Below are 12,804 nucleotides of genomic sequence, written 5' to 3' on the forward strand. Positions count from 1 at the left end.
CCCCCGAGTGCTCAAAATTGACAATTTATGACTTAAAATCCGCGTGATTATGGCGCTGACTTTAAGGAAGGCGGAACCATGAAGAGTCGCAAGCGTGGGTGGGATGGAGCTCCGAACCGCACGCCAGCCCGTGTTGCCGTGAGCGAGGGTCACCCGCCGGTCACGGGAATCATAATTATATATCTTTTATATACATTTTGAAATCACAACGATGCGCAACTGTTTTGTGTTCACCTCTTTGTGTGTGTCTGTGTGTGTGTGTTTTAAACGCTTTTGTCTATGTGCCATTTGTTTTTCCGCCGTTTGAGGCTTTGTGTTTATTTTGTTTGTTGGGCTGGGAGCGGGTTTTGCTTGGTAAGCTGTGTGCGTGTATTGTTTCCACATAACACATCCACAAGTAAACAAGCATTGGTATACAACGCTTTGTATGTTGAAATTTTTTCGCACCTTATGTAGACAACCGTGCTAATCAGAGGTGCAATATGTTTTTACAACCTCTGATTCTAAATGTTTTTGTTTTTATATTGCCGTGTCAACTTTTAACAAATTGGATAACGTCGATTACAGACCGTACAAAGGTTAATTACGTCATCCAGACCGTTAAGAAAAGCGAGTGGGGCTTGGGCAGGATGTGTAACGGCCAGAAGGGACTATTGGCCAAGGAGAATAACGGAGCGACAGCCAAGGAGTGGAGCACGCATATGAGAGGAGGACGTACGCGGTGGAGACGGATCGGAGAAATATCCTCATGCGGGTCCCCGAGTCGATTGTTGCATTGCAAGATCATGAGAGGGTGGCGGTAGCTTCGGGAGGCCTTCATCCAGCAGTAGATTGACGATAGCTTACGATGACAACGATGATGATTATTGTCTGCGTGCATCTCTTATCAAAGAATGAAACAATATTAACAGTAGTCTACGTCCATTCAATACGGTGACCGTTGCAAAGTTATCTATCAGGCGGTGTCTGGGAATTCCATGGAAGTTGACAATGACCGGTGTGTTACCAATACATTTGAAATCGACAATGAGTTGTCAGTGACATCACCAGGATTTGATTGTCTCTCCGGTTAGCCCGCCTTGCATCTCCACTACAAATACGCTCCACTTGGAAAATGAAACTAAACGTTTGTCATATTTGTGCACAAGCACAAAAAAGACTGCCCGACAGAGGAATAACTATGTAGTAGTCGACGTTTAACAAATGGCCCTTCCCCATAGCACTTGCTGAAATTTTGTCTGTGTCTTCTACATATATATACAAATGAAAGTCTGTCTGTCTGTTCCAAATAAAAAGCCACACCGTTAAAGCTATCACCACCAAACTTGGCAGGGTTGCTTTTTAAAGCCCAGCGGAAAACCTCAGCTACATGGCGAGCCGAAATTTTATATAGGGGGCCCAGAGCCCCCCAAACGGCACCCCCACACGCTCCCAGTGACGTCACAATCCCTAACCCTGCACGTGTGAACCTCGCCCCGCACATCCAACAGTGCCGTAATGACCCCCTCCTCATCAAGTGAATCTGAAATTGACGTTGGTTGCGTTGCCCAAAAACCCCGGTGGTGATTCCAATTAACGGTCAACCTCCGTGACCACGCCCGTCTCTTCGTGCGAGACGAACAACACGGCATCGTTCCCGCTTCAAAAAAAGCTTCACTGTATTCAGAAGGAGGGGGTCGGTGGCGTTACAGCAACTGTTAAGATTTTGCTGTGCCATGGGGCCTGTAATAATGTAATGTAACGTGCCACAATGCGGTACGAAGTTATACTGCATGTGATTGTAGGCAAATGTTCTGATTAATCACGAAGCATGTAGTCTGCAAGTGGCAGAGTAATACAGCAGGCACAGCAGTTGCTGAAAAAAGGTCTGATTGACCAATCTAGGACACGTTGAACTCAAAAGGGAAAACACTATATTCATTGACACCCCTCCTAAATACAGTGATGGAGCTACTCTGCATTCACAAAAGATAGCTGCAGGTACCTGGGCAATGTCGGGTATTTCCTGCCAATATATTTATATTTTCCTCTTTGGGGCAGTGTTATTCACTAATGCGTTTTTGTTGCAAGCTTTATTATTTGTCCAGATTGTCTTGGATCAGGCTTAAGAGACTGGTATCAGGCTACAGAACACTCTTGGCACGCACGCCACCCTTACTGCTTGAGACCGCCAAACAAACAATTAAAAGGTTAATTTAACTCTTGACGTGTCAATCAAGTGGTTGATTGATTTGGATATCGACCTGTGACGGCGAACGCAAGCAGGCCATGATGTTCCCGTCCGTGTACCTCTGACCTCCGGCCCCTGCACGTGTTTCTGCAGGTGAAGTGCTTCCTGGACACGCAGAAGAACCTGCAGACCGAGATCCAGAACTACTGCAAGCGCAACCGCGACGCCGCACGCGACCGAGAGGACGACGGCACGGGCCCCCCGTGTCTCTCCTCGCCCTCCTCGCCCACCACGTCCTTCGCTGCCCTCGACCTGCAGTCGCAGCAGGAGCAGCAGGAGCAGCAGTCGGCTGCTGGCACCCAGGTCGAGTCGGATGGAAGCGTCCCTCGGCCCGCTGGTCGCGACCGGGTGGAGCCGGGCGCAGTGGAGGAGCGGAGCCTGCTGTTCGTGCAACAGCTGGTGGCCACCGCGACGTCCCCGCCGCCCCCCATGCTGCTGTCCCCTCTGCCGCCGCCGGCGCCGCCTGCGCCGCCGCCCCCGCCGCCGCCTGCCGCCGTGGTCAGGAAGCCCAGCCGGTTCCGGGTCACTATCTCGGAGGAGCCGTGGCAGTCGCAGGTGAAGAGCGGCGCCGTGCAACACATGGTCAGGTCCGGCAGTCAGGACCTCGGGGGCGGGAAGAGCGACTCCCAGCGGCCGGGCGTCGGGGCGGAGGAAAGCGGTCGCGGTACGGAGGGCCCGACGGCGACGTCGGGCGACGAGCATCGCGTCCGGAGGGACGGGACGCAGCCGGGAGTTTCGCAAGCCGACGGTAGAGCACGCGTGCAGCAGTCGAGCGGGGAGGCGGTGCCGGCAGGCCCAGAGGACGCGGCTCTCGTGAGAACGCCAGAGTCGGGCCGCTCAGGGGTCGTCCTGACCCATGACCCCGCGAGGTTAACTTGCGACGAGCGTGGCGCGCCGATGGACGGCGCCCGGGGCGGTAGTGGCTGGAGCCTGGGGAGCGGCGCTATTTCCGAGGGTGCGACAAACGAGGATCTCGCGGCTGTGACTTTACCGTCGGACCGGTCCGGCCGGGGCGAGCGAACGGCACGGCATGGGGAGGCCGGCACTGTCGCCGAGGGCGCCGCATGGCGACCAGGGAGGGACGCTGCCGAACGGCGGCGAAAGGAGCTTGTCGGTGGAGGCGACGGTGAAGACGGCGGCGCGACGCGCGTGCCCGGCGGAGGCGCCAGCTGCAACGGTTTGACGCTCGGCGGCGACGGCTCCGTTTTCGTCCGGGACCACAACAGCGTGGACCAGGCCGGCCTGAACGAGCCCCCGGAGGAGGTGACGGCGCCAGTGTCAGTCGGACCTTGCAGCGAGTCCGAGCTGGAGCTGGCGCTTGAGCGGGAGCTGGAGCGGGAGCTGGATGAGGAGCTGGACCACGCGGGGCCTACCCCGGCCGTCCCCAACGGCCTGCGGCCCGAGCTGGTACCGGACGGCGGGTGCCTGGCCACAGCGGACGGGGCGACGAAGAGCGCCGACGCGCCGCCTTTGAGCTTGCCGGAGGACGATGCCGGTGAGCATCGGCGTGCGTTAGTCACTCCTTCCAGCTCGTGTTTAAAAGCGTTAACGCATTGGCATCGTCCATCTGCGCGTATGTCCGCTTGTCTTTAATCGGGTTGGGGGAGGGCAATATTCCTCTCGTAAAGCTGATCCAATGTGAATGAAACGGCACTCTAAATTGCTATTCTGGACGGCGAATATAGAAAACTGCCACAATTATTGTTCATGATTTACTCCAATGCGTGCATCGCGCACTTGAGAACGGCCATCTGTTGGCGAATCGACGCGTCGCCACGCGCCCAGCACCGCATGCGAATTTGACCTCTCGGCCCCTGCTCCTCCTCCTTGCCGTGTCCCAAGGCGCGGATGTGGGCGTGACGGCGGCGGGCGCATTCGGTCGGGAGTTGGAGCAGCATTCGCAGGGAGGCAGCCAGGAGACGGCGCACTGACGTCACCCGCACCAGGTGAGGGTGTCCTCCCCCCTCTGCCCGTTCGCCCGCGCTCGCTCGGGGCCCTGGGGGGATGCCTTGTATCCCTGGTCTCCTCGTAAGCCAAGCAGGATGCAGCCAGGTTTCTACTTGGATGTGTGACCGCCACCTCCAACTGTAGGCTGCGAAGTGTAGCCAGGAGGTGGTGTCACCCCCTCGGCTGCAGTAAGGTGCTGGGTTGGCCCCGGGTTCTCCTGTGTCCTTTGACATGGGGCCAGACTCGTGAATGCACTTGTCCAGCCTTGCCAATGTTTCAGGACCATCCTAAACGTTTTTTTTTGTTTATTCGTCAGATATTTCCGGATATATAAATGACATCGTTGTTGTAATTTATCATTGTAACTCTTACCTCGTTGTTTTAACTGTTCTGATGATTGTGTTGTGATTCCAGGTTTTCGGGGGAAGATTAATTCGTGGCTTCCCTTCCACGCCTCACGGGACGCCCTGAACTTCTGCGAATTGAAATTTGTTGAATTTTTAATTTCCCTTCGTCCCGGCTGACGTCTTATCTCACCCCGTCGCTCCTCCGCCTTCGATTCATTCATCGAGAGACTCGCTCTTTAAAGTCCACACACACACACACTCACACACTCGCACACATCCTCGGACAATGCCGTCGACCCCATCCCTTTCCAACCAAAGACTGCCATGGCAAGATTTTGTTTCGCCATGTACAGGAAGCCTTGCGGGCTCCTCTTGGCGATTCTGGAGTCTCTAGTCCGTGTGATTCCTAAACGGTCAACACATCCAAAGCCTGCTCACCCTCCATTCTCACCTTGCCGTTGTTGTTTCACTGATTTGTGATTTCTCACTGGACGTTACGGTGGCTTGATGACTAGCGTGAAGGGAAGGAGAGCGAGGAGGGGAGAGGGACAGAGGAGGAGAGCGGTATTAATGGACACGAGGTGACTCGGAGGACAGGGTGAATGATGAGAGGGGGAAGGCATGGGAGAAGAGTGGAGCGGAAATGAGGAGAGCAAGTGTGAGAGGGGAGGTATGGAGAAAATGAAGAAAGTGTGGGAAAGAGCAGACAGGGAGGAGCGGCAGAGTGAGGGGTGGATGAGGAGGCGAGTGGGGATATCAGGAGGGGAAGAACACCATCAAGAGAACATGCAACGTTGTCACAGATGTACATGTGACCAATTTGAAATGTACACTAACTCATAGTTCAGGCTTGAGCGTCACTAAATCCACACATCCAAAGCTTTAATTGGAGGCTGATATATTTACTTAACGTGGGTGGGGGGGGGGGTGCACAGGTCTCCTTTATTTTTCCGAGCACCGGGGTCGCGCAGGCGGTGATGCGGCCGGGATCAGGGCACAAAACTGCTGTTTTGCACACTCTGCCGTCCCAACTCCTCCGTTCGTTGCTGGACGAACATTTGATTATTTTGAGAACATATTCCCCGCCCTCTTCCTCTTCACATAATCCCGTGCATCCTGAATTTGGTTGCACGTGTTCGGTGCGAGCGCGCAGCGTCGGTTGGGATGTTGCCGTCGGGGGCCTCGTCGGCACAACGGGGTGGGGGAGGCCTCCAGCGCCGGCGACGATGCCAACGACGGCGGTGGCTTTGGTGGCGGGGAGCGGTGGGGGAGCGGTGGGGAATGGTGGGAATGGCGATCGCGCGTGCATGCAGTTAACTTTTCTTTACTTGAAGCGGCGGAGTGTCCACCCCTGCCTGCCGCCCATGTATCGCGTGATGAGCGTCGCGCGTGCCCGACCGCATTTGTCTCCCCACTTCCCCCCTCCCCCTCACACCATCACCTGCGCTGTGGGTGGAAAACGTGGGCCTGGCATGCTGGGAAGAGGTCTGTGGGCCCAATTTTTAGCCAAGGTGCTCACTGGGTGAGGTGGCTCACATCTCTTAAGCCTAATTAATGACTTAATTATTTAGTTAAGACTCTTAATTATCTGGGAGAGAGTCCTGGTTGCAACTCAAGCCTCTTTGATATGAGAGTTTGAACGTGGACGGTGAGATTCGCTGGGTTAGACTTGGGTTCGAATCGTGAGGTGGAGGGTTGAATGAGTTCTATATATATATTACACATGGCGCTTTATGTTTTTTTGTGTTTTCTCTTAATTTGTGTATAATTTTTTTTGCGTTTGTCAAAGGCTTGCAGACAAGGGGAGGGCCCTGGTGGTGGCATTGATTTTGAGGTTTATTATCAAAAAGAGTTAATTGTTTGCGATTCCCGAACTCGAGATAATTACAGTCACGGTTTAGGTGTAGGAGTGTACAAAATGATCCATTCGTAACGTTAGTAAGTGCTGTTCGTGAGCACCTATCAAGGCTGGCACGAAACACGGGGAGGGGTTGGTATGGCCCAGCTCCAAATGACTTTGTCTCCCAAATGCTGATACTCACACAGTATGCAAGGTACTCCTTTATGACGGAGTCAACCTTGGGGAGGCACAAGAGAGGTGCAAAAACCCTGTATCACGGATGTAGAGCATGGCCAGGAAAAGCACATGCACACACATACACATAGGCATGACAAACGCTCACATAGTCTCGTACATCTGTCACTTGCAGAAGCTGCTTCTGGTTTGCCGTTCATTGCTTTGTCAGTCCTAGCTGGGGTCTCGTGGGTTGGAGTGTGGGCTTCACATGGGATTATAATTCACACTGCCCCCGCCCCCGCCCCCACTCTTGCTCCACGTGGCGATAGGGAAGCTTTAATTGCTTTTTACAAACGACGTAATTCTGGAAACACGAGTGAACGCAGAGCGGCCTCGCAGCCCCTTCTCGGTTGTGTGCGCTCCCACTTGACCTGTAGAGGAATCCACCTCAGTTGTCGCACCGTCGGTCGTTGCTGAGCTGGGCTGCGGCAAGGCTTCGGAGAGATGCAGACTTTTGGTTTGGGGACTGGGTTTCGGCTGAACTCTCTATGGGTTTTGGCCGGGTTTAGACGAGACACCGACTGGGTTTGGGTTACATTTAGATTGTTCTGGGGCTGGTTCTGAGCCGGATTGGAGCTCGGTTCAGACTGGGTTCAGGCTGCCTTTAGACTGGATTTGGGCTACATTTGCTTGGTATTTAAGCCACGTTCAGGCCAGGTTTGATCTTATTTTTGGGATAAATCTACAATGTCGGATTACCTCCCTTCTCGCCCTGACCTCACGGCGACCGTGCTTGTGTTTGCATTACCGATGTTATTATTGTGGTGTTGTTGTTTTAATCAGTTTATTTTGTTGGCTCCAGATACAGATGGATGTTACGACTCGCAACGCAGTTGTCAAGTTTGCTCGCTATGCAAGTGCCTCCCATACCCTGAGGGACACGGAGACATTTTATTTTTAAATCGTACAGGGAGCGATTGCGTAAAAGTAATAAAATTCAGTTAAAATTAATTTGCCTCCCCGAGCGAGGCAACGACTTGGAGATTCGTCGGCGGGCCTTCGTGTGGACGATGATGATGAAGGCCGTGGGGACCAACCACGTCCCTCCAAGCGACTGGAAACAAAATCTGGTTTAGGTTTAACCTCTCGCAAACGCGTATTCCAAATGCGCGCCGGAGAGAGCCGCATGACAGCACAGCCACAGCAGCGGTCCTATGTTCTCTGTATTGATTTATATTCCATGTTAGCTCGCAGGCAATCTTAAACGAGATGGAGAAGAATTAATTCTTGGGTAGAATCGTGACCCCCCGAATGGCATGACGATGTGTAGATGTGTAGCATCGATGGGAGGTGACTCTTTACACGTGTGATGCTCGCACGCGGTGTGCTGCTGTGTGCACCTAAAAGCGCAATGTGTACGCGTGTGCGTGCACACAGCGCGGTGTACGTACCCGAGGCATGCTGTGTCCACATGCACGCGCGCAGTAACGCGGTCAACGCACAGTGTCCTGCGTGCAAACGCACGTACACGCACCTCCGATTCGCGTGGTTGGCTATGCACGGTGCGAAAGAAGTTTGACATACATACACGCTTTATGCATGTACAGTATACTTTGTCCATGTAATAATATGGTTGTGTGTGCGCATGCACATACACAATCGAACGTGTACACACACCACGCAGTGGTGCTTCATGGGCAGTTACACAAATTATGCAACCTCCGTCACATTCAACCGAATGATTCGTGACCGGTGTCGCTTCGGAAGTTGTCGTAGTCTTAGGAAAAAATTGATTGCTCTGTGGGAGAGTCGGGTGGTTTGAGGGACACAAAACCCGAACGCGCGCCGTCGCCATTGTGGCGTCGGTGACACAAAGTGAGTTGGGTCCGAGTGTGTCCGACACCGCCGTGTTTTACGGGCATCGTCGAGAAAGGTGGGGGGGGGGGGGACATAACTTCTGTTTGAAGTGCAGCCCCCAATCGGTTGGCGTTTGGCGCCCAAGTGGAACAGGGCCACGTCAGGAATGCGTTTACCCACGTGTCTCTCTGAGTGGCCCAGGTGTACTTCCTAATTTCTGGAACTGCCCCTCCCTTGAGCCAGCCCCACACGGCCCCTAATGCTTCTCGCTCTCATGGCTCAGGTGAGAAGAGGCGGTTGGGGGTTGAAACCTGTCTGGATCTCCCTTGGGGGGGTGTTGAGGGGTGGAGCTAAGATTCTTGATCACTGCCAGGTTCATTCACCAGCAGATGTCAAAGTTGCCGTGGCTGTAGCTGCTGCTGCTGTTTACGTTCTGGTTTAGAGCAGTGTTTTTGTTGACATTTTTTTGCTTTTTGGGTGTAATTTTCACCCCCCCCCCCCCCCGATGTCTGATTTATTATGTTCGTTGGCATGAGACCAGGCCGTCAATAGCACGCACGCTCTGGGTGACCGTCGCTAATCAGGGGGGAGTGGTGGTGGTAGTGGCGCTGGGTTTTGTGTTTGCGGTGCCTGCCGTGCGCATCTCTCGGTGTGCAGTACACGATGAGAATTGGAAGCAGTGGTTTGTCTACCCTGGGAAGCCTCACTGGGCTCTCTCTGATGTGCGTGGTATTTTTCGGGTCGTACCGCGCTCTGTTCGGCGCGTTGTCTTAAATTCCGTTGCGCGTGCTGGGACTTGTTCGGGAACCAAACGGGGGTTCCTGAAGAAGCTTGCCGGCGAGTTGAGCGGAACGTCTGACATCGTGCGGTGGAACGGCGCAAAGCGGCACAACCCAGAAACACATCGGAGAGATGCACAGCAGCACAACGGCGAATACCTGCGAAGTAGCAAGCCCCACTTAGCCCCAAACTTCCTAATGCAGGGAAATGTTTGGCCACTTCCCTTGTAATGAGTATATTTTGCGTATGCCAAATGAATGAGAGCCCGGAGAATACGCACCCATGCGAGAGGGGGGATCGCACTCGGCCATATCGTGGCAACGATACTGTAGAGAGCAGAGCTGCTAACTCTGTGACAGCCAGGTGACCCTGCTGCAGGAAGCGATGGCCAGGTGCGGTAGTGACACGATCAACGCCATTGCCCATGTTGACCTCTTGACCTTGGTGGAGGGCGGACTGGGCAGGCGAGTTGGGACGATGCTGAGGCTGGGTGAGAGATGTGGGGGGGGAGGGTAGGGGTTAGGGTCGGGGTCGGCAGGTGACCCCTGCGCGCTAGAAAAGCTCTCTCCCGTGTTTGTTTTTAAATCTGCACTGCCTTCGTGGCTCGAACCCGAAACTTTTATACGCGATTGCGCGCGTCTGTCCGCCGATCCGAGACGGTTCTGGGCCCGGCGCGCTGCGCACATCTCTGTCCAACGCTCTCATCCCATGATTTGTATTTGTCCCTTACATAGTAATAATTTAATAATTGTCACTATAGTAATATTGTGTATAGAGATGTTATTAAGTTTCACGTTTTGCCTTTGCGTTCTGGGTGTTAATGCGTCCGCTTATTCTTGGGGTTTTTTTGCGGGGGGGTGGGGTGGGGGGCGACGTTGTGTTTTGCCTTTATTTAGTTTTTCATGTTTAAAATCATCCTTAGAATCTGTGCTGCTGTTGGAAATGAGTAATAATCGCAAGAATAATAAAAAAAAACTCAAATCAAACGCTTGGGCGGAGGGGAGCGCGAAGGCAGCAGGAACTGCGACCGTGACCGAACGGGGACCCGGCGCGAGTTCCAATTTTATTCGTGTACAGAACCTTTTCGCATTGCTGGGTGAGCGGGGTGGGTGGTTCAGTGAGTGTAGAGATGCCTCAGTGGTTGGGTGGTTTGATAAATGGATGAGTGGCTGGGCGGGCGGATGGGTGAACGGTTGGGCGTGTGGATAGGTGGATTGTGAGTCGGTGCTCGCCTTTGCGGCGAGGTGGGTGATTAAAGTAAATGTGTGGGGGGGGAGTGAGTGACCTGGGTGTGTGTGGGTAGATTGGGTAGGTGGGTGGGTGAGTGGTTGGTTTTTTGTGGATGTGAGTAGGTGCGTAGTTTCACCAGAGGGCGGGGAGGCGAGTGATTAGGTAAGTGGGCGAGTGGCTGATTGAGATGGGGAAGTTGTTGGTGGGTAAGTTGTGGATGTGAGTAGGTGAGTGGCTTCGTGCTTGGATGGATAATTGTGTGTCCGCGCGCGAGTGCATGTCTAAGTGGGTGGGTGATCAGGTGGGTGGGTGATCGGGTGGGTGGGTAGAGGAGTTTTTGTTTTTTTTGGGACGTGGTGCGGGTTGCCTTCTATTGTAATTACCGCCCGGACACTACACTGGGTGTGTGTGTGCATGACACTAATCTGCCGCTGGGCCCAAGCGGTGCACGGGCAGGGCGCGGGTGCGCAGTCTGCGAGCTTCTCTCCCTCGCGCTGCATTGCCCCCCCCCCCCCGCGACGTCGGGAGTCGGGGCATTGGGGTGGGCGAGCGTGGTGGGAGATGAGGGGAGCGGGGGAGAAGGTGTGGAGGAGAGCGAGCGAGGGATGTCCACGGCGGGGTTCACTTCATCAAGTATTTGTGGAATTCTATCCATCCACCAGAGTTGACCTCCACCCTCCTGCACCCGTCCTCCACCTCCAGTGTCCACCCACCATCGTCTCTCCCGTCCGTCCACCCACCTCCCCGTGCCTTCATTTTAAATAGCTCTGCCGTGTGTACATATTATATATAAATACAGTATATATGTGTGTGTGCGTGCGTGCGCGCTCTCATAAGTTGGCATCGCATCTTGGTACTGCTCTGTTTTGAGTGTGGAACATGGTTCTTCAGAGCGTCGTCCACTTAATTTAAACATCTGTCTGCCACCCTCCTCCACCCGTGCCCCCTCCCATGTCCCATGATCGTTGGCCACCACCGCTGCTGTTGCTGCTGCCCTGGTGGCGCGGGGCGTGTCTTCACGGAGGGGTGTTTGACCGATAAGCTTGGTCGGAGATGGTGCGGGCTGTGTACACTTTTAGGCAGGGGGACGAGGGCAGAGGGAGGGTGGAGGAGGTGTCATCCATGTGCCCGTCCGTGTATGATCGTGTATAAGAAATAAAACATGCGTTTTGCAAAATATCCCCGGTCGTCTCCTGTCGTGGTGTCTGTTTTAGCTGCTAAACTCAATAACTCGCCAGATAAAAAAAAAACTAATCCAAATATCCCAAAGCTAAAAGTGTACTAAGCCAATTACTCAATTATGATTACACACGGCACCATTAGGGGGGCAGGTGAGGCAGTGCGCCCGTGGGCTTCACATCTGAGGGGGCTTCATTAGAAGGTGAAGTGGAGGCCTCATCTGGAATTTTACCCCGAGCCTCCAAAACAGCCTTTGGGCAACCCAATGATTCACAAGAGGACAGAGAAAATTGTCACCATCATCGAGTTCAAGGTCATCGGGAATGGTGTCTTTTGTTCCACCAGGCAGGAACTCAAGAGACCATAATACGTGTCTCATTTGCAGCAGTGACCTGGGTATTAACATACGACAGCGGCTCAGCCTGCTGAGTAGCAAAGTTGTTGTCACGAGACACGAATACAATCTCAATTTGTGCAATGGGCAGTTCCACGTAGCTTTTTCCACCGTCCCGTGGACCGCAGGTTTTTATCGACTGCCCTAAACTCGAGCGGTGTGCAGGGAGCCTGGGCAGACTGAAGGAAGGCGGAGGAGGGATGCGGCGGGGGGGGTGGTTTGGCAGCCGTGACCTTCATCAGGGCCGAGAGCGAAAAGGACTCTGAATCGTAAATCGTGGCTGGCAGAGAGGAGCGTCGCAGCGTCTGGGGTGGCGGGGCTCGGGGTGAATAAATCATCGCGTACGCGCCCTCGCCTCGCGTCTCTGAATTCATGCATCACCCCCGTCCTGCTCCGCGCCAGCACCCACTCCCTGCAAGCTCGTCTCCCCACTCCCCTCCACCAGCAACCGCTCGCTATCCTGTGACTCCCCCATATCCTGCCCCCCCCCCCCGACTCACGCTTACCCTTTCCACACGCCCTTCCATCACCACTCGCCACACTCCCACACCAGGTTTCCACCTCTTGCACTGACCAAACCCAGTCATATCGGTATCCCGTGATCACGTTCAACACAATTACACCAGATGTCGGTACAAATAAATTCCTGCCACCCAAACACAGATGCCGATTCCCAGACTGTCTGGTAGCCCAACAACCACAGGCACACATCCATCACCACACTCACCACACCCAGTCATCTGTGGCTCCCCCCACAACTCTCACGTTCCCCTCCCGCACCGGTCACTCTCCACACTCGCCCACGTCTATCTACTGCCCTGAG

The 12,804-nt window shown here is 54.1% G+C and overlaps 1 protein-coding gene across 1 annotated transcript in view; it reads left to right on the top strand.

Moving 5' to 3' along the window:
• The window catches only part of LOC144727347 (uncharacterized), a 31,282-nt gene extending 19,695 nt beyond the window's left edge, over window positions 1-11,587 (top strand). Inside the window, exons 11-13 of the mRNA XM_078606094.1 lie at window positions 2,324-3,725; window positions 4,073-4,176; window positions 4,592-11,587. Coding sequence (XP_078462220.1) covers window positions 2,324-3,725; window positions 4,073-4,161 — 1,491 coding nt within the window. The 3' untranslated portion in view covers window positions 4,162-4,176; window positions 4,592-11,587. The remainder of the gene's footprint in view (window positions 1-2,323; window positions 3,726-4,072; window positions 4,177-4,591) is intronic.
• Window positions 11,588-12,804: the final 1,217 nt, after the last annotated feature.

Source organism: Lampetra planeri, chromosome 25, assembly GCF_965212315.1.
Source record: "Lampetra planeri chromosome 25, kcLamPlan1.2.h2, whole genome shotgun sequence".
NCBI lineage: Eukaryota > Metazoa > Chordata > Hyperoartia > Petromyzontiformes > Petromyzontidae > Lampetra > Lampetra planeri.